Consider the following 27,316-nt stretch of genomic DNA (forward strand, 5'->3'; position numbering starts at 1 on the left):
TGGATTTTTTAAGAAGATTTATTTTAAGTGATTTCATGATGAAACATGGTCTTAAACAAAATAGAGATCAGTAGGAAAATAAAATTATACACAGAAATCTTTTCCCAAAATGTTTTTGAATAGCAGGAAATACAACAGAGCAGTCCTGTATTCAACCGAGTAGATAATTATGCGTATCTGTGAGCAGTCAAACCTTAGAATACAATCCTTGAAGCCAGGCACGACAAAATGCCCGTCATACTCTCAATAAGTTTCATAACCTCCCTCCCTGCCTCAAAGAAAACAAGTAAAATGCGATGCAATGGAAATAGAGAAAAGGACACACACCATCTTAACGCTTGAAGCGCATTTTCCCCGTTTAGTGTTTTGTAAAGACATATACCAAATTCAGATGAAACAAATCAGCTTGTAGAAAGATAGAAAACCTTGGTATTGTATTTGATATACAGTCTTGTGAACTCCTAACTGAAACGCATGGAAAAGATTAAAAAATACACCACATGTGTTCTACTTAAAGCTTAGAAATAAATACGCACTCTATATTCTCAGTGCCTGAAATTCTTTAAAAACAAAGAACTTGGTATAAAATTATATCAAGTAATCATCAAAAATGCGGGAGATGCACCTATATACCTGTTAGATTCTGGATGCCTGCATCCCCACTACAAAAACTTGTAAAACTAGATGCGCTTTCAAACATGCTGAATAACCCAAACCATAGCCTGGCAAGGGCACAAATACTGACTGACCCAGGGGTACCAGTACTCCACACCATATCCATCAGGAGTTTGTTCTTCTACGAAGTATTCCCCTTGCACACTGTACCAGCCCTTACAAGCATAGATGTTCAGTCACTGATAGAAAAAGCAGCCTTGCTAATCAGGATTTGTGGACGCCCTCCAGGCTATGTCATTCAAAAGGGAAAAAAAAAAAGCATCATCCTAAGACGATATATTTACTTAGTATTATTATGATCTTTCCTCCTTGCAATGCTGATAATAAACAGCAGTCTCCTGAGTGTTGCAGACTTACTGCAGAAAAATGCCCTGCTCTATGGAGCTACTGACTATGGTCCAACATACTAAATATCTTCTACTGCAGGACTTAACAGTTTATAAGAAACTCGTCACCTCAGTCACAATACTGAAGAAGAAAACTTGCAAGGAATTCTTCCTTTGACTTCTATATCTGAATTGAATATCCAGTAGTCTCAGCTTCTTTTACTTGTTTGTTTTCTCTGGTAAAGAACCAGGTCTGCTTTAAAGTGGAGGACCAGGCCCAGAGATTCCTCATGTCCTCTCATTTGTTCTTTTTTTCTGACAATATCACTAAACTGAATGAACTCAGGACCCACATCAGCTTGGCCAAAGCTACCAAGATAACTGAGAATATTTTTACCGTCTTAAATAAACTTTAGAAACTTCACATCACTCCTGAAATGACAACCGGACACAAAAATCCCTCCTGGTAGAAATCTGTGGTTCTTAAACAACCGTAACACAAGGCTCAACCATTAAAAGAAATAAAAAACTATCAACATTTTCACAGAGATAAAGATTGGGGCTTTGACCCATCATATTTAGAAAGGAAAGGTACCTTTACCAGTGATGATTTAACTTCTTAACTGATACTATTTCTCTTGCCAGATGTGGCCAGTAATAAGCACAATAATTATTTGTAAAACCAGTTAAGGAGGACCTATTTTATTTAAAAACCTTCGTTTTTCTAAGAGCAGTCCAAAACAAACAGACAAATCAAGAAAAATACAGAAGATATTTTTCTGATTGTGTGCTTTAGTTTTTCGGAACCTAAAATAATTAGCCAAAACACATCTCCTGGTGTTGTAACAGTAATCTGCTTCATGACGAATAGTCATTTTTCTTGGGTACATTATCACAGCCTAATTTTTAAGCTAAATGTGTCCCCTTTTGTACATCCAGTGGTCAGCACAGCTCACCGTCCCACCTTCTATTTGCAAAGTCTTTTCCTACCCCCACTTCTTTCAGTTGTTTTCACTCAAGAACTGCTCTACAGCCCCATTTTTTGTGTCGCACTTGCTGCATGGAACTGCCATGTCTTATGATTTACCGCACCTACAAGTACCTGCCTTCCCTAGTACTAGTTATGAAGCTTCAGAGATTTATTTCCTTATTCATACAGTAATCTTAACATTTACTCAGCTGCAATTTCTGACTGCAGTCAGCATGGCCACATATTGACCACATTTACGCAGTTACGAGTATTTCTAACTATCAAATTGAATGCTCCTCATCTAAAATGAGAGCTTTGCAGTAGAGGACAGAATACGTGAGGAGCTGCTCGTATCGCAAGCTGTGGAAACATGAAATATCTTCAGGATGAAACCAGCTGAAGGGCTGCATGACAAAATGATCATTTATGGAAGGCAAACACCTTACTACAAGAAATAATCCCTGCTGCCATGATCTCTGGACCCACGCTCACCTGTGTCCCTATGAGGGCTCGTGCTTCCACCCAACAGCGTGAAGCAGCCCACAGGAATGGGGCTGACCCCTCTGCTCTGTGCTGTGCAGCCTCATCTCCAGCACTGGGTGTGGGTTTGGGTGCCATGGTACTAAAAGGAAAAATACTATCAGAGAGCATCCAAAGAAAGGCAACAAAGGTGGGGAAGGGCCTGAGGGCAACGTGTGTGAGAAGCAGCTGAGGTCCCTTGGTTTGCTCAGCCCAAAGCAGATGAGCTGAGAGGAGCTTTGTGGCGACTTCAGCTTCTCACAGGGAGTGGAGGGGCAGCACTGATCTCCTCTCCCTGGTGACAGTGACAGGGCCCTAGGAGAACAGCATGGAGCTGTCAGGGGAGGGGTAGCTGGGAGTGAGGGACTGGGTCTGCCCCATAGGATGGTGGGCACAGAATGGGCTGCCCAGTACAGTGGGCATGGCCTGGAGCTTTCAGAGCTCAGGATGTGTTCGGACAGTGCTCTCAGACACGAGGTTTGACTTTTAGGTGATGCTGTGTGGAGCCAAGGGTTGGACTCAATGGTCCTTGTGGGTCCCTTCCAACTCAGGAGATTCTGTATTGCATTAAGAGATCCTTTTTCTTCAGTCATTCATGGTGTGAGATGAACTATGATGCCGCCAACTCTTTGGACTGAAGGGGGCTGGCTCTTCATGCAAGGAGTCTGATCTAATTCTGGATGTTAAAACAAACCACCAACACAATCTCACTCTGATACTACAGTTGCAGTAAGTGCAAGAAGGTCTGTAGGATTAAGTGCAAAAGGGAGAGGGCAGCCAGCTTTTGGAAAGCAGCCCAGCATGAAGGAGACCAGTGTCCTGTGGAGCTTTGCACATCAATACATTTAAAAACAGATTATGCCTCCTGAGTGCTTAGAAAAGCCCTCTATGTAAGACAAAGGCTGTATTAGTAGGGGCTAATACATTTTTGGAAGTTTAATAAATAAATAAATAAATAAATGATGAAAAAAACCCCATAATTTTCGTTATTCATTAGTTTTTTTGTTTGTTTTTTAAGAAACAAACAAAAGGTCTGGAAGAAACACAGCTTGGCTCCCCCTTTCATCTTCACCATATCTTTAAGATATTTATGGGAATACATCTATCATTAGTCTGTTTTTTACAGGTTACATTTGCAATGTACTCTGACTGCATTTGGTACGTAAAGGAAATAAGTTCAAAATTCCCGTTATCAATTTAGAAGGAGACCAGTTAATGACCATAGTACTTCTTTCACGTAGCCCTCAGGCTATGTGTTTTGAATACATACAGATACTACCATGGGCTGTTCCATTCCAGAGGAATCCTTGACTGTCATCCTTGCACATGCGGTCAGGAGGAATCTAAGTAGTGCCAAATGAGTCATTACAGTGACACTGTTTTTGAAAAGAGCCCTCAAATTAATTGTGAGCTTAAAACACCTTAAGATTCCTATGGCATAATGCAGCTGTGAGCAAAGCAGAGCACTAAATGAAGTTTTAACCTAAACAATACCTTTCTTTTCTGTTTGAATTGTTTTTTTTTTTTACAGTAAAATTGCTTTAAAATACTAGAAATACTTCAATAAAACTCTTTTTATAGCAACGAGCATTTGAAATATTAGAAGTCCAGTACATATGCATGAGACTGAGCTGAAAAAGCACTGCGAAGCCAGTGATCTCTTTGAAAGAAGTGCAATAAATAAACCAAAACGCACCATGAAAACTGTGTTTCTACAGTCAACAGTTTTGCATATTATTTGGCATGGGTCATGATAAGGCTTTTACGTAGTGGATTTACAAGACAGTTCTCCCCTCATACCACTATTTACTTAACATATATTGCCTGTTCCTGAAAGCAATGAATTTCAACTTTAACACTTTGCATTCTTTCTTATTGTAAAATATTTAAGCGAAAGGCTGGACTAGTCCCATAGCAGCCACTGTGATCATGCTGATCACATCTTAAAGGTCTTTTACTTGTGGTGGGTGAGCTCATTAATCCCTATTACTTCTGCAGTTCTTTCACACTGCATACTAAGGCCAAAAAGCAAACAATTTAAGGAGCCAGGTTTGAGCAATTACTCTGAAATTTCACTTGGATTTCAACATGCCTAAAGGAGGAAGAGATGAGAAGAGAAAATGGCAGCAGTGGCTGAGTATTATTATTTCAAGGTTAGCAGTAAAACTTCTAAGGTTACGTGTATAATCTTATGACTGGAGATCATACTTACTAATTCCCATTAGTGCTAACAAGTATAAATTATCCCTTTTGCCCCCACAACAACAACAAAAAATCAGTGGCAAGAAAACGTACCTGCTAGTATAACTGAATACAAATATGTTTCATAGCCGAAAGTAATTAACTTGCTTCATTCTATAGGAAATGAAGTTACACGGGTTATTCAAACACAGCTACCACAGATCTCCCTTTTATGAACGATTTCCTCAGCCCACAGACAGTGTACTTGCAGATACCTCCACAAACCTTCGCAGTTCACACTGGAGTAACTCAGTTAGCCCTGCTGTGCCTACATTTAGCAACCAGATGCTGCTAATGCTTCTGAAGGAAGCTTTTGTTGTTGCTGAAACTTTCAAGAAAATAGAAAATAAAAATATATAGGAAGCCTCAAAACTTTTTTCCCCCCCTTTAATTTTAAACTAAGCAAAATGCCAGTCTGCTGCTTTGGCAGTTCATCTCATGCCAGAAACTTCATCTGATGTGCTGCCAGCATGCTGCTGCCATCATTTTTAGTTTCCCTGAAGATTACAGGGAATGCAGAGTACGCAGATAGGTTTTGCCCTAGATGCTCTCTGAACAACGTTACCACCTTGTTATGATGGGTTCACAACACGGACAAGCACAACTATTTTAAAAGCAAAAAAAAAAAAAAAAAAAGAAAGGGGAAGGGGGGGGTGGGCAATATTTGATGAATAACAAGATAAAACAGCAGGACAGCAGAGTGGGGATAAGGCTTGTTTCCAATAAGCTGAACTGTGTTAAATTAGATTTTATTTTGGATTGAAAAAATGTCTTCCATAACTAACCTGCAGCTTGCTGATGGTGCTACCTACGTAACGGATGGCACTCTCCTACCTGCTGTGGATGAAAACATCGGCACTGCTACAGTAAGTACTTCTAGCTTGCAGATTCTTTACTGTTTGTTCCAACAGGCACCACACTGCATCAGTTCAATGCTTACGAGCGTTCCCGGTGTATTCAGGAGTGTTCTGGCTAAGCTGATGAGAGGTAGCACCAGGCACACAAAGAATACCTCAGCTTGCTGGGGGCTGAAACTCTGAGGAGGCGCAAGGCTTTCAGAAATGCTTTTTCACCTTTCTCCATTCTTGACCCTCGTGCCTGCCACAGGACTGCATAACTAAATGGCCGTGGTCAGCAGCTGTAGCCATCTGCAGGACACTAAAGTTAGCTTCCACACAGGATGCGTTCAATGGAAATGGCTTCCCACACTGAAAGGAGAAACTCCACTCAGCAACCAAGAGATGTGGGGACCTCAGAGAGCTCAGGCTTCATTTTCTGTCCATCTTTCCTACTAATCTCTTCAGAGCAATCACACTGCCTATATCATCACATACAGCTGATAGTGTGCTCGAGGCAGCACGGGTAGCCGTACCTGGGCAGCTCACTTCCCACTTTCAGATAACGTTTTTTGAGAGTCCTCCAGGCAATGCTGGCAGCAAAAGAGCAGGAAGCAGCTTCTCCTCGGTCTCTCTGGGTCTTAATGCCACATGGATTCCAGACTTTTTTTGACAGCTGCCACAATGGCGATCCTGTCACATCTTTACAGAATAATGGGTCATTGTGACTAATTGCAGTTGTGTATGTCTAAACAGAGAACAAATGTGTGCAAAAAATATATTTAAATAAAAACTGACAAGACGCATTTATTGTTCTTGATTTGTACAAAAGCATAACTTAAAGGCAGACTAGTATAAACTTCACTTGTGCCAAATATTATAAGTTTTCATTCCAAAGAGTTTCTGGTTCAAAACTTCTAATTACAGTTTCCACCTGGGAAATCTCTTTTTTTAGACCACAGATAACACAGTACTGTAAAAACAAAATTCTTCGGTCCTTCAACCAAGCAGAAGTTGTGTTCTGCTTTGAGTTCCGGAGTTTCAGCTATTCAGTGAACGGATCACATGAAACGTGAGCAATGCTGGAGTTACCTGACAAAGAATCAATTTGCCTACTGCTCATCTGTATTCTGCAAAATCTGTGACATGCAGTTTCAGCAAAGATTGGTAAATATATGTCTAAAAGTAGGGAGACATGATTGGATTTCTCTTTGCTATTTCATGCCAGCCAGAAGTAGTGCAAGAAAACCTATGTTACTTGGCTATTGGAGTCCCAAATGTCATGCAGAAGCTCAATTATTCCTGAAATCAAAGAAGGCTTTCACTCTGATTTTGCAACTGGGTTTTCCTTTGCACGTGTAATGTTTGCTCAGGAAGCCTGAAGGGTTTCCTCAGTCTGTGCTGCCTGGCTGCACATAGATTTCCAACTTGGAGGGTGGAACGGCACTCTTTACTGACAACACCTCTACTGACGCTCACCTCCATGGAAAAATGCTTCCCCAGGACCACGCAGGATGCCTCCCCGAGATGCCCTTTCAAGTGTCTCCAAAGCAGGAAAATTAAATTTACTTCAGAGGCTTCTTTTCTCACACAATAGTGTGCTGCGCTTTGGCGCTATCACGACTGCTAGCGCAAAACTAGATTCGTGTTCTTGTCGTACAGGATCCAAGTGCAACTTCCTGGAATTTAAGAAATGTGGATGCACTCTGTAGCAGCAGCTGCACGAGAAAGGGCGCGCAGCTGCAACAGTGTTCCACGAGACCATCTGGAGGAAAGTACCAAAAATAGATGCAAGCAAGCCTCATGTATTTCAGCAAAATTAAGCATAAAGAAACTGGCGTCCATGCAGTGTTTGATAGACTATAAAAACTCTTTCAAATCACATTTGGTAAGAAAACCAGTGAAAATGCAAGAAAACTATCAGTGAAAATGCAAGAAAATGCAAGACTAAGGGACAGTTTACATCTTGTGGGAGTTCTCTGATATGTGACAGTGGCATTATGACCAGTGGTTCATCTTAAAGTAGGTTGCTCGTGGATTTCCACATGAGCTAGTGCTTTGTGGTGCTGTACAAATAACAAGTCGTGGGGAGCATATGAAATGTCTGTATTAAACTCCACTGCATTAAGTAATCCAATGCATGAAAAAATGATCCAGCTGCATTTAAAATAAATGCATATTACAATATCACATAGAGTATTATAAAATTATTACTTATGTGCACAGTCCTGGTATCTGTAGACATGGCACCGTGAAGAAAGCCTGGTTCCTAAGTGTTTTTATAGATAGTTGATAGTGATGCAGTTTGCTGTCATTCAGATCATAACGTCCCTTCAACTTTGGTACATTCAGTGCAAAATACTTTTGGGAGTTTTTTTTTCACTCTTATAAAAATAAAAGGCTATTTTTTTTTTTTTCCCTTGAGAGTGCTCAAAGAATAAACACCAGCAGAATGTCTGTTCAAGCATGGAAAGTGGCAAAAACAGAAAGAGCATTTTAGTTTGCTTGTTTCCTGTTTACAATCTAAGAAACATAATATAATGAACCTATAAAAATAAACAGAAGTCACCGTGTTAGGATTTTTGTTCCTGATATGCTGTGATAAATTGCTAGTTTCTTCTTAAAATAGTTTCCATGCAGTATAAATCATAAAATCAGTCCAATTAAGTTTCTCAGTTCATTATAACAGCTCATCTTTTGTCATACACACCACTGGCAAACATATTTTCACAAACCTCCTTAATGCAAGCCATTGTTGTTGCATCCTTTGCTGACTTTCCTTCCAATTCACTTCTGCCCCAGGAACTTGAACTCTATGGTGCACCCCAAGCAGGCACTCGTAGTCTTAGGTTTATCAAGTGCTGGATATGCTGTTATAACACATGGCATTAAGTAATGTACCTTCATGAATATACAAAAGAAAAAAAAAAACAAAAAAAAAAGAACAAAAAGTATATTGTATGATTTTTCACTGATTTACTGTGTAGGTGGGGCCTGAATGATTTCACATTTTGACTTGAATTTTCTATTCATCGACTTTGGTGAAATCCAGTTTTCAGACTCATGTCAGTTTTGCAGTAGCCAGGCTGACCTCAACATGGGATCGCACATTTCTTGTTTCCTCACAACAAAACATAGGAAGTCTGATCATCCTGAAAAAGCAGGGATTGCAGGACTTGGTTTTCCCTACACTTCAGCCACGCTCCAGATTCACTGTAGAGAATTCTGCCACTATCACAATGCTTTTTAATTGCTTCATAAGCTCTTTCACGGAACCTCATTATCGGAATGGCAATCTGAAATCCGGTACAAATGTTCATTCGTTCTTTGAGAAGTCAGATCCACAAAAGTTCATAGAGCAGGGCACTGTGGTTTGTGTATCACTCAAGTCCAAAAGTACTCGTCTCTTCTACTGCTGTCAACAGTTTTTCATACAGCATAGAGAACGATGGATATGGGGGAAGGTCCAGACGATTGAAACAAGTGTGAGCCCTGAGGGAACAAAGAGGAGGTAAAGAAGTATATTATTCTAAAAGGTCAAAAGAAATTAGGTAGACTGATATGCACTCGCATATAAATGGCCAAACAGTGTTCTTTCAGAAGATCTTGCTCTCTCAAATGATGTTTTCCAACCAAACAAGTAGTGAGGTTTAATGTACATTTTTCTGATTATAACAAGCCAGTAAGATGCATTCATTAAGGCATTCAGAAACATACTTACAGCTCAAAAGACATGTGATAAATTTTACCCGTTAAACGTGCACAGGACAAGAATGCTGTAACGTAATACAATTCAAGTAGTCTACTATGAAACATTAGTTTTCAATCTATCTTAGAAGTTGTGTTGTTTGTTTTTTTTTTATATGGATGATACCTGAATACGGTATTTGTAATCCATCGCAGGATGATGAATATGCACAAGGTACTAGATTTGATGAAACATTAAATGATATGCTAAGTATTTCAAGGAAACAATCGCGTGGTAATTAAGGACAGACAAATCGAATGCTTTTCCTTGCATGATTCCTCAGCATTGATCGTGTTTCTGAGAAGTTGTTGTAAATAAGCACGAGCACTATCAGTGTATTCAACCCAGCAAGTCAATGACCTTTAGATTTACTGTTTGTAATTACACAGAACTATGCAAGTAGCTATAAAACACCACTGTGCCTTCTTAAGAGAAAAATCACATGGTTGGTTTCTTGCTCAGATTCCAAAGTCCACCTTTGAACTAAATCTTGAGACCCCTTCCAAGGAATAAAAAGGGAAGTAATGCATCTTTCTTCTCTTAGTGGAATAATGGGTAGTGTGGCCTGACCCCCAGGGCACGCCAAGAATAATACTTACTAAAATACAACAGTGAAACAGATCTAGTGAAATAGATAGAACTATTAACCTGATGAGTTCTTGAGAAAAAATGTTGGGAAGACAAGCTGGAAGAGGTATCTTCTCCACTTTGAAGCTTTATTACCAAAGCCTACATTTCCCCAGCATGAGCTCCAGCAGCTCAGTAAAAACTTCTTCACTCTGCCACCTCACTAAGGCTCTTGGAAGAAAGCTTTCTTTGCTTTTCTGTTTTGCCTTTCCAAAACCAAAGTAACAGTGTATTTTTCTTTTTCTATAGAAGTTTCCACTTAGAAGAAAGAGGCTGATTTAGACCTGGCAGCAAATGGACAATTGGAGCAAGGTGTCTGGAATGGCTTAGCAATCACAGTAAACTATGGCAGAGTCTCATGCAATTTGCAGCTTAACCGCATGCTTCTGCTGCATTGGGCTGGAAACCACTCATTAGAAGTATGGATCATGCTGTGTGGGCTGTAAAACCACAAGTTGTGAAAGACATAGCATATAATTAGCAAAGGCTTAATAGCAATTTGGCATATCATTTACGTTTATTAAGAGAATTGAGTTTTATCTTAATTTTGAGGGCAATTTTGAGAACATCATCACCTACTTTGGAAAACCAAGTCATTAAAAAAGACAAAAACTTAAGATCTTGGTCTATTGTGGGAATCTCTTTCTCACCCTTACGAGAAACTTCTTAAGGCTTCAGGAAGAAAGGTTGTTTGTTGTTTTTCTTTGTTCCCCTGGACAACATTTTCCCACTCCATCATCTCAAACCGTGTGGAAACAAGACTTCCATGTTCCTGGACTCACATTTGAGGACAACATGAAAAATAACTTGGTTCCTGAAGTCCAGATTTCCAGTTAAGCTTCACTTCATTGTAATTTGAACAGTATTACAGTAGCAAAAACACAAAATCATAGAATGGTTTGGGTTGGAAAGGACCTTTAAGATCATCTGGTTCCAACCCTCCTGCTACAGGCAGGAACAACTCCCTCTAGACCAGGTTGCTCACAGCCCCATCCAGCCTGGCCTTGAGTGCCTCCAGGGTGGGGGCACTCACAACCTCACTAGGCAACCTGTGCCAGTGCCCTCACAGTACAGGGTCATGCTTGTCTTGATGCAACCCAGCATACAGCTGGCTTTCTGGGTTACAAGCACATTGCCGGCTTATGCAGAATCTTTCATCAACTGACACTCCCAAATCCTTCTCCTCAAGGCTGCTCTCAAGCCCAGCCTGTGTGTGTAACTTAGGGATGAAGATGACAGAGGGCCTGGAGCACCTCCCCTGTGAGGAAAGGCTGAGTAACCTGTGTGTGTTCAGCCTGGGGAAAAGAAGACTGAGAAAGGATCTGATAAATGTTCATAAATATCTAAACGGAGGTGGGAGGCAAACGGATGAGGCCAGGCACTTCCTGGTAATACGCAGTGATAGGACAAGGAGTAATGGCCTAAAATACAGTAAGTTCCATATTAACATGTGGAAGAGCTCTACAGTAAGGGTGATGGAGCACTGGAACAGGCTGCCCAGGGAGGTTGTGTAGTCTCCCTCTATGAAGATATTCAAGATCTGGCTGGATGCCTACACATGCAACCAACTGTAGGGTACCTGGTTTAGAAGGGGGTTGGGCTCAATGAACTCTTGCAAACCCTGAGATTCTGCGAACCTGATACACCTCACAGATCCAGTAGTGTTTACAGACAGGGCTTTTTTGGAAACCTCTTCAAAGTTTGCTATTCAGGGTCACTCTTAACAATGTCTTACCTCCTAGCCAGTACTACTTGGTGTTTGCACGCTAAGTCTCTGAAGCTGTTGAGACACAGGCTGAAGCTGAGGCTGTACACAGGAACTAGATACTTAAAAGTGCAAATACAGCTTTCTGCTAAGGGCTTAGTCCACTCAAGTATAAGCGTGGAACATCATTTATTTTTTTATGAGACCAAAGTTCTACACGTGAATGTCAGGAACTGCCAGCTCACAACAACTGCAAGATGTTTGTCACATACAGTTAACAAACAACTTGTAGCGTTGGGTTATTCTAACACCCACATTTATGTAAGTATGTTAAAAGCCATCCACAGTGACAGAAACAAAAGTTTCCCTAAACAACAGAATCATTAGTTACACTTCATAATTCTCCTCAATTGAGGAGCTGGCACTTCCCACTAACTAACTGAACTGAATGTTCATTCTCAACAGATTGCTCCATGTTGCTCTATAGGAACAAGTTTTATTCTGCTGTTCAATACAATTAGGACTCAGCATAACTTTTTCAGAGGAAATTCTGATCATCCTGTTCAGGCATGTTGTGACCTTTTCTACACTGAAGTCTTCGTTAACATCAGGTATTTCAGTACTAGAGAATACAGAAATAGGCTCCTGCAACTCATTTTCTTACTTAAACTAACAAGAAAAGTAATTTGATTTTGAAGTCCCAAATTAAAGGGTTTTTTTTTTTAAACATCATTAAAACTAGTTCATAGGTTCATAAATTATAAAGTAGGCTGATCTGACTACCAGGTATTGCTAATCCTTCAAAAGATATCAAGTATTTGTTTTGAAATACACATTTCCAGAACCTGCTTGTAAGGTAAGCTGGTAAGATGGCTTTGCTTAAAGGCCTCCTGCTGTGTCTGGATCTCATAGTAATTTCTCTGTCTCTTTGACTTTAAAAGTGTAATTCATTGGTCCTGCAGGCAGAAGCTGACCGATGTCCCCACCTCTGACATTTAGCTGGAGGAAGCATCTAAGGGCTGCTGATCAGACATACCCTCCCTGTGCTGGACAACCACCTTGCAACATTCAGTAAGTAAATAACTGCATATTTAATCAAACAAAATATAACAAAATCAATAATGATCATTCTAAAATAATTTCCCATCCAAAAAGGCATTCAAATATAAACATCAAACACAGTTATGTTGCCTTGTCCATCCTATGAGAACAAAAAAATAATTTAAAAGAAAAAATGCGTGACAGTGGAATAATGAGTTTTCATGTAAAGCGACACATGTTTGCTTATTCATTTCAAGCTTTTTTATCTGTCATCCCAATAACTAATATTCCAAAGTAACTCTAGTACTAACATCACTAATGCAATTTATTCACTTGGTTGTACCTTGGAAGGGCAGTGATCTTCCCCCACTTCTCTACGCAGAACCTTCTTGGCCCATTGCTCCCTCTCAGAGAGGCAAACCCTTCATAAGGTATGCTGGATGTGCCTGTAACAAACTGCCAGCACAAACAAAGGATCAAGAACACTGGATACACAGATGGTGCAGGTTAGTTAGTTATTTCTATCAGCATACTCACTGAAGTCCAAATGCTTATGTAAAAGCATTTGCAAAATAAGGAAATTTGTGAGTCACAAGTAATAAATGCTACTTTAAATGCAGGATGGAGGAAAATAGGTCGCTTCCTGATAGGGCTTCAGAAGAGACAACTTCCAAGATAAATTTCCTTCAAAAGAGTTCTCTCTGAAAGCCAGGATAAGGGAAATTATCCTACATAAGCTCCATAGAAGAAAACACTATTAATTTCAAGTTATTTTAGCTTAGGCGCAAGGTGTTGTGTTTTTTTCTCCCTGCTGTTTTTACTCTTTATGAAGAGGAACCGAGAAAAAATAATCATGTAGGCTTTGTGTAAGGCTTTTTTGGCCCTGTGCATTTCAGTATCATCATAAACAGCAGTAGATGCTATAGGAAAAGGACTACATTCTGAAGTGCTTAAATAGCAAAACGCTCCTTTGTTCTGCTCATATGGGTAACTCAATGATCAGACGTAAAGTTAAATGAGAATACAAACTGTGAGCTTCAGTCACTTAAAATTATTGAAAGTTAGAATCTGATGCTGTTCAGATTACCAGCATCATCATTATATTTGGATAACATAAACCCAGGTAAAACTAGTTTAGCAGTAATTTTTAGAGACAAACAATTTCTATTCACAACACTTCATTTCTTACCTGCAAAAGTCTTAGTCGTTGCTCATTGTTGAATCTTTCCACAGCTGCCCAGAACCACCGAATTACAATGTGATTGTCATGATAACCTGTTAAAACAAGAAGAGGCTTCATAGCTTTAATACTACAAAAGTGTTTGAGAAGACAGTAATATGTCTTTCCTAATTTAGCCCTTGTCACTATAATGCAGCATTTCTTAACCAGCTGCAGCAAAAGGCAGACAATAGAAAACACCTCCTGAAATATTTACAAATCTTAGAGAATCAATTTACAGGGACAAAAAGAAATTAAATCTCTTTTTGCACGCATGCCTTTCATTAATCCATCACTGAGAGGAAAGGCAGTTCTTGAAATATTCCAGTGCTTTGCTATTTATGTATTTAAAACTGCAACGTTTCTTTTGGAGTTCTCAAATCTCCCAGTGCTCTTCTATGGTTCTTAACAACCAGACTGCAGTCTCTGGGATTATCTCTCATCTTCTTGATAGAAGTCCCCCAGTACAGTCAGTGAACAAATGATGTTACCTCCTCTATATTCTGTATTATTTCTCCAGTCACTCAAGTCAATTTCTGCTGTTCCAGCTATGACCAGTTCCAGTTCTCTTGCATCAAATACAGACACAAGCCTTGCATCAACCACCTGTTAAAGAAAAAGGCTCATCTCTTATTCAGACATTCATGAAATAACATCTGTCTCATGAATTGATAGGATTAGTATTAATATTTTTCCTTTTTAAAGGCAAATACCTATTTATTAGGATGCAGTTTCAAACAGTTATACTGGAGGACCACAGTGCTTGGGGTAGAAACTTCCTGGCAAATAATACCGAATGATTACAGGACAAATAAAGTTCGATACATCCCATTTAATTGTTTCTGATAAGGCAGGTAAGGTATAAAAGACTTGAAATACATTTGGCTGTATTATGCTGAGTATAGTATGCACTAAAAACCACCAAGCATAAAAAGACTGCTCATGTTAGCACTGCCAATCATACAAACAATGATCAAAACTATCTACCAGTTTTAACAAGATAAGTAACCATAGAGTTTAAGTCAACGACTAGCGCTGATTTTTGCACACACACAAAGACACTGTATGGGCACTTCCAATTGACTATACATGCACCAGTGTTCTGGGACTACTTATTTGGGAAATGTATACAAGGAGAAAAACACTTTGGGAGAATAAAAAAGAAAGTAAATTCCAGCTGAAATTTTTTTACCTCATAGAAACCACGAACTAGACTTTCTGTCTGTTGTACAACTCCTCTCTCAATCCTCCATTTTACCATTCTTTCTATATATTCTTTCTTGTTTTTTTCTGTGACTGGAATGTTGGCACCCCCCGGCTTCAATTCCCGTTCTGTGATCTTAGAAGAAAACAATCACAGCATCATTAAGATAAAAGAAATAATCACAACAATTTAAACCTTTAAAGTTGAATAATTCCTCAAGGACATTAGCAAAGACTCACGTTAGCAAATTGGAATATGTGAAATAAGACAATACAAAATAAATCTTTTTTTGTTTGTTTGTTTTTATTAAACTATAGTTAGTGCAAATGAGTAGAAGAAGCTCAAAAAGAAAAAGAAAAAATTACAAAGATTAAAATAGCAAAGTCTCTAAATAATATCCCAATAAAGGTGTTGCAATGCCTCTGAATGCTAACTCTAGCGCTATGAAATTTAGGGAATCCACCTCCAGCAGAGCAATCAAAAATGCTGATATTTCAGATAGTTTCCAGAAAGTCTCCTTAACCTGAAACACACGTTTGACAGGTTCAAAATAATAACTACTCTTGAAATTTCAACATCGTTTTCATCAAACAGAATTTCATAAAAAGAAGTTCAAATCAGCATGGAATGACAGGCATTTTTCTGCCCATTGAAATGCTTATCTAGGAGCGGAATACAGAGAAGAAAGAAATTAGGAATCTTGCACACCTGCCCAAAAACTTCTTCATTTACAGTAAATGTGAGATCCAGGATATCATGTATGTCATTATCTTTCATCCATTGCAAACTCTGGTGAAACTCCTCATCAAGGTATTCCAGGTCACTCAGATCACAGAGTCTAACATAAACAAAACCAAAACACATAAACACAAATGACAGCAGTAGTGTGTGCTCAGCAGCAAAGCTCAGAACAGTCCTGCAAAACAGACTGGGAGTAACGTCAGCTGTGAGAAACATGAACAGAATAAAGAAGATGCTATTTCAAATCTCCCTTTATTTCCCTAACAATAGCAGCTACTGTATCGCTCAAACTGAATTTATGCATTTTTAAAGCCCCAAAATTTATTCACTTGCTTTTTCCAAGTTTAAAGTGAGTCCATCTCATATTTTCTGTAAAGAATATTTTGAAATTATGAAAATATATACACCGAAGAGATAAAAACTTCTAATCAGCGAAGAAACTGTACATTTTCTGTAACAATCCCTTTTACTTATGGTCTTCTTGTCCCTTCACTGTGAAAAGAAGTCAGTTTACATTGTCTTCTTATCACAAAGATAGCCTTTTTTTTCCCTTAACATCTGCCATATTTCCCTGAGCCTGGTCTTTTGTTGACAAATCCAACCTGTGAGCCAGCTGCCCTTGCTGTCTTTAACAGTCTCTTCTCCAAGATTTGAATATGTGAAGTTGTGACAGTATTTAATACTAGAGTAGCAAATTCTGCAATTCTTCTTAATTCTGAGTAATAACTTGTGCTGTGAAATAGCACACTGTGTCTAATCATGTGTCAGCTGCTTTTTATCAGTAGGGTTTCCTGCCTGCTACCATTCTTGGGCATGTAAAAAGTCATTAAGAAGTCATATACTTTTATTGGACTCTCAAATGTACTTGAAGGGACACCCTGCAGTAACAGTCCCTACATCAAAGCAGATGGGCTGAGCACAATGCTCCATCTGCAGAGACACTTTGGATGGCTCCTAGCTCTGAGGAAAGCAAAGATCTGTGGCTGTGATGAGGAAATTGCAGAAAATAGGCTGCATACAAAAGTATTCACATCATCACTTAACTGCTCAGAGAACCACAGAGTTAAATAATTAATTTAACTGGGTAGTTAAACAATATTATTATTAAAGTCCATCTGGGGCAAGTCCTCATTCTCACTGAAATGATACTGTCAGCAATTAGGAACTTCAAACATACACATGCATTACTCCTCGCTATTAAAATGTATGATAATTTGAAGAAACATGCCCCCATTCTTGCAGACATTCAATGTCAGGCTGGACCAGGCTCTGAGCAACCTTATCTAGTGCAGATGTCCCTGTTCTTTGCAGGGGATTAGGACCAAATGACCTTGATAAGTCCCTTCCAACGCAAAAGGTTCTATGATATCCTTCCAGGCTTCTCCATAACTGCTTCAAAACTGAGGACAAAAACTGAAGTGCCTTAAGTTCATTATGCCTTAACTTCCAGACATGCTAGGCACATTGTTTAAGCCAGAACAGCAGCAGTTCTGAAAATCCAGTCTGAAGCACATCAAAGTAAAGCTCCTCAAAATGGAGACTGGCTGCAATCAGAGAATTCAAGTCTCGCAGTCTAAGTTCAGAAGTGATTCACATCCTATCTTATGAGTCATTACTAGACACATGAATAACATCTCTATTAATATCTAGAACAAAACCACAGCATTTCATTCTAACTAGCTCAAATGCAGGATTTTGTAAAGAAAGCTGATAATATAGTATAAACAAATCACACAGATCGGTATGAAATTAGTAGGGAGAGCATTCCAAGTTATTAGGTAACACCACAGTCAGCAACAAGGAACCTTTTAAAAATATGCTGGATTAAAATGAAATGACTGATTTACACATAAAGGCTTGTCATTCTGAGGATAAGATACCCGTGCACAAAATGCTATTGTCCATGGGCAAGGAAACCAAAAAAGGAGACTGAACAATTCTACTCACATTCGGAGGAGGGCTTTATAGAAGGGCCGTGTAAAGAAGGCATCCAGCAAATATTGATGTATCAGAGCAAGACCAAGGATTCGACCACTAAACCTGAACCTAAAAGACAAAGAGTTATGATCACTGTACTGAGACATTGTGGTTTGTACACTGCTCTGTCATCAAAACTTATTTATACATCCAAACAGCACTGGCAAGTCAGAGGGCTATGCCTAAAATGTGGCGTTCTTTTCTTTTTTTCTTTTCCTTTTATGTTCTCATAAGAGCACAGAAAAAAAAATATACATATGCAAGTTTGAAGAGTGCAGAACATCCCTCAGATATCCAAGTTGTAGCTTCTTAGAAATGCCAAATCCATACTTAACCCCATCTACCTCTGTAAGACATCTTACAACTTGATAATAACTGTTCATTTTCTTTACAGACCTTGTCTAGGATTAACTTGTACTAGTGCCACCGGGAGGCTGAAGGTTCCTCCACTTCCCCAGACTGACACTTGTCACTGTGTTCCTGCATACAGTTGCTTTTTGCTCCCTCTTCTGACTGGTGATTACAGATCTCTGTATGTATTTTCACAAACAGTGGCTAGAAGCTTTTTATTTTGCTTCCTTAATTTTTTTTTATCGCACTGCCTCATGTCAAGATAACCACATTCATCTTCCCTTTCTCTTTCTTCTTCTTGTTTTTATTTTGGTGGGTATTTAACTTAAAAACTGTTAATGAGACTCCTCACAGATATCCACTCTTCACAAATGGCTTTTAACCAATAAGAGCCCAGTACCTCTCCATCCTACCTATATGAGCAGTTGGCACTATTACTGCATTATAACTGCTTACATGGCAGAATTGTCTGTTGATATTCAGTGAAAACATCTATAAACTTTCAGAGATGCCATGATCTGAACTGCCTTATAAGTGTGAAAAAGAGATTAAAAAAAGATTGCCAACTATTTTAGAAGCATACCTGTACATAGCATAGTCTTTGCTTAAGAGCTATGTAACCATCAGCCTTCCCCTTTAATTAAGATACCTCCAGTGGATAAACAAATATATAATAGCACCTCCTTGAAATCTCCCTTAATATTCTTAGTTGACAACAACCCAAAATCTCACGCATTTTTAATGCACAAGGAGTTAACTTTGATTTCATGAAGTGACTGTCTGCTAAAGTACAAGAAACCCAGAACGTTGTATTGTGAGATAATCCCACGATACATGTTCCAAACCACACTTTTGCTGACCTCGTGAGAAATAAGATCATTTAAAACCACCACAAGAGAAAACAAAATGAGGAAATTCTATAGAAATGCAATCACTTTTTTGCTGGTTAAAAAGATCCAACTATGTTCTATACATCTGAGCAAACATAAGCATTCTCTGCAAATGAGGACAGCAGAAAAGACAAAGATACTTGAAAAGCAAAGACAAAAGAAATAATCCTTACCACTCGTGGTGATTGTCTACAAAAGCAGACATGGGACTTATTTGTACTGTGTAGGTATCGTTGGCTGAATATTCAAATAAACCATAATATGGATTGAAGAGCTCTCTAGACACCAGGAAAAAAAATTCCCTTGAAGGTCCACTGTAGTCCAACCTTTAAAAGGAAACTTGACATTACTATACAGTGTTTATCACGTGCAAAGGAACACTTCTTTGCATTTACATTCCTTACAGTACATTTGCCATTAAAATTTCCTAAGATTTTAACCAGAACCCTTATCCAGCAGATTGCTCAATGCCAAGGGATGTAAAGTCCTTGCGAGGATCCTCTGAAATGGAATGACTTGGAGGTCTGGAAGGAAATGCTCTACATCAAAATTTTTGGCTTAAGCTGTAATGGTGGGTTTTTTTGCCATGAGACTATAACCAAATAAATGGAGGTGAAGGCAAGTAGTGTCTGAGGGGAGGGAGAGGAAACAGGAAAAGAGGCAACATCAGACCTATCAGCATCTGATAAATTAGGAATGAAAATGGAAAATTGTCATATTTTGTCCATGCAGACTTACAACAATAAGGGCAGTTTGAAGGATAATATTTCTGTTTTTCCCAGCAATATAATCTGATATTACTTAAGCGAGTTCTCTTTCTTGGTCTAAATTTTCTTGACTGTCTTCCAAAGTTGAGTGCACTTAAATGTCTTTTGGAGAGCATATTTCCTTTGTTTTTGTTGTTTTTGGGGTTGGGGTTTTTTTGGTTTTTTTTTTTTTTTTTTTTTTTTTCTTCTATTTCAAGATTCCTGTTCTAATGAACAAGGAATCTAAATAACCTCTTCTTGAATCATAAACAAACTCACTGCTGACAAAGCACTAAGACTAAGAGTTGTGACACTATGCTGCAAGTCAACAACAAAATGAGTTAAGCACGAAGTTAATGCCCTGGTAGAGGTAGAAAATAAGATATTTTCCTATGGGGAGGAGAGGTTACTGTAGTCCTAACAAAAAGATTTTCAATAGCTTGAAAAATTCACACTTGACTTTTATGAAGGTCTTGTTTTAGTACTAAGAGAACACACAGACAAAAGCATCATAGAGAAAGTCAGCTTTCGTACAGGACTCCTGCTACTAATGTTTTGGCTCATGATCTTTAACAGGAGATATGCACAGATGAGAGTTCTTTCTGAGGACGATGTTGTCAGGAAAATACAAGTGAGGTACCATTATCAAGTTGAGGACAAAGCCTCTTTATTCTGTTGAAGGAAAAATATTTTCCCTTCAGTCATTTGGAAGCACTTTGCTTGTGCTAAGCTTCAGAAGCAAAGTACTGAAACAGATTCTTACCCTGGCAAGAAGGGCAGATTCCATCCTCAATTTGCAGGAAAAAAATAACAGTTTGATATCATGGACAACTGTTGGATCATAATCTTGGCACAAATACCAGATCAAGAAAGGGTTGTCTGGAACACTCTTACAGACTTCTGGGATAATTAGACTCACTGAAAACTGAAGATGGAACAGAAACTGTGTGCCTGACTATCAGCCATTGCATACAGTTCCCTTTGTACATGGTGTTACTGTGAGTCATGCTAAATAAATCAATCATGAGAGTCCTGCACTGTCAGTCAGATTTATCCCACAATTAAAGGCTTGGCACAAGGGTGAGAAAACTTCATACAAGAGGTATGCAACCGCACAGCAGCTGCAACTGTAGGGCATTTGGGTATTCAGGAGCAGAGAAATATGTTGTTGGCAACGTGACTCACGTCTCCTGGGAAGCGCCATTAATATTTCAGATTTCTCACTACAAACACAAACCAGCTTCTGCTAATAGTTCATAGAACTTAGGGAAAATAACTTCAAGAAATCATATTCTTTGCATCAAAATTCTCTTCACTTCCTCCAAATGAAGTACAAATGCAAAAAAACAATAAACTAGCATCAGTTACACAACTGTAGAAACCGAAGGTTCGAGGAAAACACCAAACATTATGAGATTTACAAAAAATTAACTATGCCTGCATTGCTCACTAACACGTACACCAACAAAAGTTACTCAGAATGTTTTAATCTGGGAGGATTCTATTTCACGTTACTTTAAGTCTTAGACCTCTCTACCAAGAGGAAAAGCAATGCAACAGCAAACTTCCAGTGAATTTTCTTAAAGAAAGGAGAAACAAGTAGAAGATTCACCTCCAGTATTTTTTCTCCTCTCCTCCACCCTGACCTGTCTTTCTACGCCTAGCCAAATGAATAGCTCAATGTGATACATATTCTTGCACCATCTCTGATGAAACAATACTGTTTGCACATATCCTTTCTTCATTCACAACAGAGATTTGTAAATAGAGAATTGACGTCATTTTAATTTACTCTCAATTAACTCATTCTTTTCCATTAAGAAGAGAGTCCTGTTTAAAGCTAGATATAGAGGAAACAGTATGCGTCACCTCCTCTTCCAGGTCACTCTTCATCTCGCTGTACTAAGTGAGGAAATGCCTGATGTCTGATGAAAGGAGACGGTCTATCTGGGTCAATCTCTATCTCGTGTATGACTTTCAAATTTCCCCCTTTCATTTTTAAATCTGAGTTGAGGCTGCAGCAGCAAAAATGAAGGCCGGTAGGGCTGTGCAAGACAGACCTCGCTGCTGCATCCCCACCCTGCTCCGTCAATACAGTGTAATCTCATCCTGCATCAGCCTCGTCATTCCAGTTCTGAGTTTTTCCTCAGACAGCACAGTGATATTATTTATACGAACAAGTCCACACTTGGCTCTCAGCTGCCAACATTTTAAGACTTCACCAGGTCTTTATTAGCAGCAAGTAGCTCAGGGTAAACTTTACATAGTTTTCAAAGTAATCTAATCTCGTATGAGATGTCTCTATAACAACTTATCTATTTTAGAAGTAGATTTGCACATTGCATGGCAATAGTGCATACTACAGCATTCCAACAGCTGTGTGCTGCATTTTCCTAAATATCAGAGAACAAGACTTCCAACTTCTTTAGAAAAACACCCATGAAATATATCCATAAAAATGTTTGTGCCTAGTGCAAAAGGCTTTAAGAGCTGACAAAGGAGATGCAAAATAAGAGACAAAAACAGGTAATCAGTACATGGTTCCACTTACACTTGCAAAGAAAAACGAATCACATCTTGCCTAGTAATGTGCACCTCACAATCTATATGACATCAGATTTCCATCAGACACAGACCGAGCATCCTCCGAAGTGACTTTATGTCAGGGATATCTGTGTTTATTTGACAACTGGCAATGGCCTGATTGCTTTGATTTGTGAAACAGGCCATGGCCTAGAAAGATGATGAGAACCTCCTGCAGCACAGAGGGCCTTCTGCTCCCATTGCCTTAGAAAACACTTAGGGATTAAGCATCTAGCCTGTTCTGGAAGCGCTCCCTCTCCAGCAAATGGCAGCTGTCTTTGAACAGGCACTAGAGATACAATAACAGCACTGACAGAAAAGAAATATGAATAACAGAAGAAAGCAGTTTGTTTTTCTCTTTGCTTTCCCAGCAACACTCTGAAACACACACTAACTATTGTGAAAATTCACATAAACACATGTATTATTTCTGCAAAGGCAGGATGCATTATATTTCACAAAGCTTAAAAAAGTCATCCTGAACAGCTGTATGTTCTAAGGCTCGTATATGTGGCATTTCCTGACCACAATCCTTCCTCTTTTCACTCTAGACCACAAAAACTTCAGCAAAACAGCACAGCTGCAAGACAGTTTAGAGATTACATTTACTTCCCCGTTCTACTTACCCTTCTTCCCCAACAAATGTAACATAGAGCTTATTTCTCTGCAAGTCTTTCCTTGAGTAACCCATAATCTGGTTAAAGGCATCTTCAAGCAAGTGATCTCTCCTGATTATTAATCTGAAAAGCAAAACAACATTGAAAGAGTAATTCATGAATAATAATCACATTTGTAAATATCTACTTACACTACAAGGTACAGGGTGACTTTAGAGCTCTGATACCCATTTTGCTGGATAATTTGATCCACACCAGGAAGCTTCTGTCTGTCAGAACCCAGAAGCATCTACTGAACATTTCAGTAATATGCCTTGTACAAAGAAGTGTTGTTTTGATTTTTCCACCCTATTTTTTTCTTACATTGAGACCACAGTGGAAAAAGGCCTGAAACAAGCGTTTTCAGTAAGCCTAAAATTCTTCTGCAAGGATGTAAATTAGTCTTACTGTAAGCAACAATCTAATGCTTATGTAGAAATCCATCTCATAACAAGGCAAAAGATGAACCTGTGTGAAAGTCACCAAATGACAACTCTGGAACTAAACACCTCTACATTAACCCCAGTGTAGGTGTGATGAGACGACAAGACCAGAAGGAACAGTAACTGTCCAAAACCAAACTGAGGCATCACATAGAAAAACACACTATATCTTTTAACAGAAAAATTGTGAAATCAAGGAGTCATCATAAAGATCTGAAATATGAGGTGAAAGAATCCTACTTAGACTTTTCATCCTTTGCCAAAGAACCGTGTTTAATTAGATTCCTGAAACTTGGCTTGTCTTACATTCAAATACTGTCTTATGAATGTGTTTGATCAGTCAGTCAGACCCAAGCTTGGAGCTGTGCCCCACACACAGGCAACTTGCCCCTCCACATGCCATCTTGCAAAGCCCTTGCTGTCTTACTGCTCATGCAGCAGTCAGTGGTTGCAGTGTGCTGGCCTGCAGAGGAGGAAACCAGGAAGTATCGAGCGCAACAAGAAAACCCAGGCAGTAGGAAAACTGCTGGAGCTGTAGTTTGAAAGAAAGGAGCAGGTCAGCACGTGCTTGGGAACTCAGGGAAAACTGTTCAAAGCCAAGCATTTTCTGCTTTAAAAAACCTCAGTGTGATGGCAAATGAGTCAGGAAAAAAACAAAACAAAAGATGTAATAGATCTCACAGGTAGCAGACATCATTCTCTGGTATTTGCCCTCATATTTATGACAAAATCTTCACAGATGAATCTTTCAGGGGTTTATGACTTCATTACATTATAGGAAAATTATGTTTGACATCTGCTTCTTAGGACTGTCTAAACACCACCACTTAAACCCTATGTCAATTGTGGAATTACTTTTAACAAAGTCCCATAAACAAAGTCTGAGCTCTGCATAAATTCCTGCAAAATGTAAGAAGAGACTGTCTGGGGAAAACACACCCTAATTCTAGCAGAAGAAAGGATTTTCAAGGGTTTTTCCTTATGTTGAAGGGAGACAATTAGAATGTCAACTTGTTTGGGAGGAAGTGTACTTTAATATTACAACTGATGTTGATTTGCCTAAAGCATGTGAGTTTTCCTTTTACCTGGCACAAGAGTTAGTGATTTACAACATTATGAAAGTATCTCTGATGATGATGATCCTTAATGTTACAGCATGTCATTGCACGATTACCAGCTAAACGAAAGAGGAAAGACTTCATCTAAGCACTCCAACATTCAGAGTGCTGAACTTAACTGTAAATATCAGCAATTTTCTAAGGTGATCCTTGGAAATGAATAATAATTTACCAATCCCCTTTAAAGAGTCTTTAAAGACTTGTAAATGACTCAGAAGAGAACACCTCTTTACCAAAGAAGACCACTTGAACAATAGTGGCAGCTAAGTACAAAAGATAACCACATCTGACTTTTCCAACCGAAAAAAAGATAAAAACGTAATTATTTATATCAAAGAACTGCTTTGATGAAAGAGTTCAGAAGTCTCCTCTTCTGCATGCCTTTTTCCAAAGCACTTTTTGTCCCCGTATATATGAACAATAATATTGTTCATATAAACTGCAATTGGGGTTGATACAGCAAAAAAGTGATCAGAATTTGCTGTATCCTCTGCTATGAATCACACACTGTCATTAAATCTCTTATGACAGGCTTTATGCTTCCACAAGTGCAAGGGTAACCATAATATCTGCATTTCTTCTATTAGGAAGATGCTTGCAGACATGCAAGGAAAGGCAAGGTAGCTTCCTGAGCTACAAATACAGTTTTCAAGAGATTCTTCAACATACTTCAATTTCCCTGGGCCTTGTCCATATCCTTTAGTTTCCAACTTCCTGTAAAAGTTTCTCAGCTTGGCTTCAAAATCTCTTTTGTAAGGAGCTGGAGCTCGGGCATTGGCACGCTGAGTACCTGCAGGAAGCAATAAGCAAAGAATGAGCTGTAGTGGCATGAACTGATTAATGTCCTTTCCTCTACTGAAAAGACTCTTGAACAGCAAAAGGCATGGCACATGTTTGGTTCAGTCACACTTACAAATGAGTAAAAGCTACATCTCTTCAAATCTGCTCTGTATCCAAGACGTTCTGGCTGCTCATTTCCAATAGTATCATGTTTCTAAAGCATATCTTAAAGAGCAAATCCAGGTGAATACAAAAGATTGATTTTAAAAAATAGCAACATCAACTTTTGTTTGACAAGGACACTCTACGTCTCACCTTCAAAACAGCTCATGCCCATGAAGTAAATGTTGTGCTCTGTTCGTTTTTTGTTACTCTCAGCAAAACTAAGCCCTCTGAAATGAAGTACAAAAATTATCACCCACTGTGCTGCTGTTGAATACACCAAGTCAAAGAACTTATGGAAAATCCATACATACATTTAAGTGAGTTTAATTTTGAGAACTCCTTTTTGAGGGAGAGAGCCTTTTGCCAAAACAATTACATACCACCTGCATATATAAGTCCAGTATACACAAATACATTGTTCTGCCTGATCTATTCAGAATATTACAAACATTAGAGCTTCCACTGGTTCTCTGCATAAATTCCTTCAATTGATTTAATTGCAAGAAAGTGTGCCAGAGAGGCAGTGAGTTAACCCTAGCCCTGCTACTTTCATCTTCTCAACTCTACTTTTTATTACATTAATTACTTCCCTGTGTGGGTGTGGAGACATTTCCCCCACAAACCCTAAAGCACATTAAAAAAACTTCTCATGCCTTATAGTACACATAGGTTGCAAACTGCTTATACACATGGAAGATCAACAGGTCTATAGTACACAAGAAGTACAGACAAAGAGCTTATCAGCACATGTTTTAAATGTTATCAGTTCTTATGCGAGTTTTCTCTTGGCTGCCTGTATGAAACTAAGTAAATATAAAAACACTGTGAGTGAGAACATGATAATGTAACATTTACATTGTCAGGCAGAGAGGTTATAAAGCAGAGAATATGCATCCTTTCAGCCTTTGCTTGCAGAGCCTCAGCACATATGGGTTTAAGATGAAAAGCAAAGCAGAGCATCCTGCGGAAGTGGCTGCTGGAGGAAGCCACACAGTCAGTCTCTCAGCACAGACCAGAGAGTGCAGGCAACATCTGTATTAACAATGCCATTCAATGGTGTTCAAAACACATGCCCGACTAGAAAGACACCTGCCATTTGTTCTAGGCTCAGAGTGACACATGGGAGGCATAACAAGTGTCAGAGAATCCTCAAAGCACCAAAAGCAATATTAAGGACTGCCCTGAAAAGTCATGGTCACTGATTAAACTACAGTGTTTATCCTACGTTACCGAGAGCACAGAGGCTTTCTAACCATACACTCTCTCAGATGCACTCTCTAGAATACTTACAGAAATTTGAAACCATAAACAGCCTTTTAATTACTGGCTTTTTACCCCGACTTTGTTTATTCCACTTCGGGTCAAAGTAGGCACAAAAATCACCAAAAACTAACAAAAGCCTACTTCAAACTTAACCCCTGAAGGAAATTATTGCTAAGAGATAGCGAAGAACATAAATCTGGTAATACATTACTTCACGGCTCAGAAATCAGCAGCACATTATTCTGACAGCACATGACAAGTTCTCATTACAAATCACACACATATGCCAAGAAATTCCTGGGCAATTACAGTGATTACTTCTGCCTTGGGAACAAAAGATGTTAGCGGAAGAGCTAAAAAATGCAAGTGATGTGATAATCACATTTGATTTTCAAAGTGCTTATATTCTAAAACAGATATAAAGAGCAGCTTTATGATCATTCATCTTCCCCGAAAGAGAAAGTACAACTGATAGTGACTGAACTAAACAAT

General features: G+C 38.9%; 1 protein-coding gene and 1 long non-coding RNA gene across 7 annotated transcripts in view; one reads left to right on the forward strand and one right to left on the reverse strand.

Moving 5' to 3' along the window:
• The window catches only part of HECW2 (HECT, C2 and WW domain containing E3 ubiquitin protein ligase 2), a 131,704-nt gene continuing 104,388 nt past the window's right edge, over window positions 1–27,316 (reverse strand). For 3 of the 5 annotated variants that reach the window (XM_015867659.3, XM_085552835.1, XM_085552836.1), the window contains 10 exons: window positions 25,286–25,406; window positions 23,026–23,139; window positions 19,244–19,396; window positions 17,800–17,898; window positions 15,820–15,949; window positions 15,100–15,246; window positions 14,399–14,513; window positions 13,878–13,963; window positions 13,032–13,144; window positions 1–9,059 (listed from right to left, as the gene is read on the reverse strand). In XM_015867659.3, coding sequence (XP_015723145.2) covers window positions 8,948–9,059; window positions 13,032–13,144; window positions 13,878–13,963; window positions 14,399–14,513; window positions 15,100–15,246; window positions 15,820–15,949; window positions 17,800–17,898; window positions 19,244–19,396; window positions 23,026–23,139; window positions 25,286–25,406 — 1,190 coding nt within the window. In that variant the 3' untranslated portion in view covers window positions 1–8,947. Of the gene's footprint in view, window positions 9,060–13,031; window positions 13,145–13,877; window positions 13,964–14,398; window positions 14,514–15,099; window positions 15,247–15,819; window positions 15,950–17,799; window positions 17,899–19,243; window positions 19,397–23,025; window positions 23,140–25,285; window positions 25,407–27,316 lie in introns of those variants that run through there. The other 2 variants (XR_014948127.1, XR_014948128.1) reach the window with 2 other exon arrangements.
• Window positions 5,461–27,316, forward strand: part of LOC146760147 (uncharacterized) — a 24,961-nt gene continuing 3,105 nt past the window's right edge. For both annotated transcript variants that reach the window (XR_014948132.1, XR_014948133.1), the window contains exons 1-2: window positions 5,461–5,597; window positions 12,610–12,718. This is a non-coding gene — a long non-coding RNA (uncharacterized LOC146760147). The remainder of the gene's footprint in view (window positions 5,598–12,609; window positions 12,719–27,316) is intronic.

Source organism: Coturnix japonica, chromosome 7 (assembly GCF_054131305.1).
Source record: "Coturnix japonica strain WE chromosome 7, WE-NBRP24, whole genome shotgun sequence".
In the NCBI taxonomy this organism is placed as follows: Eukaryota; Metazoa; Chordata; class Aves; order Galliformes; family Phasianidae; genus Coturnix; species Coturnix japonica.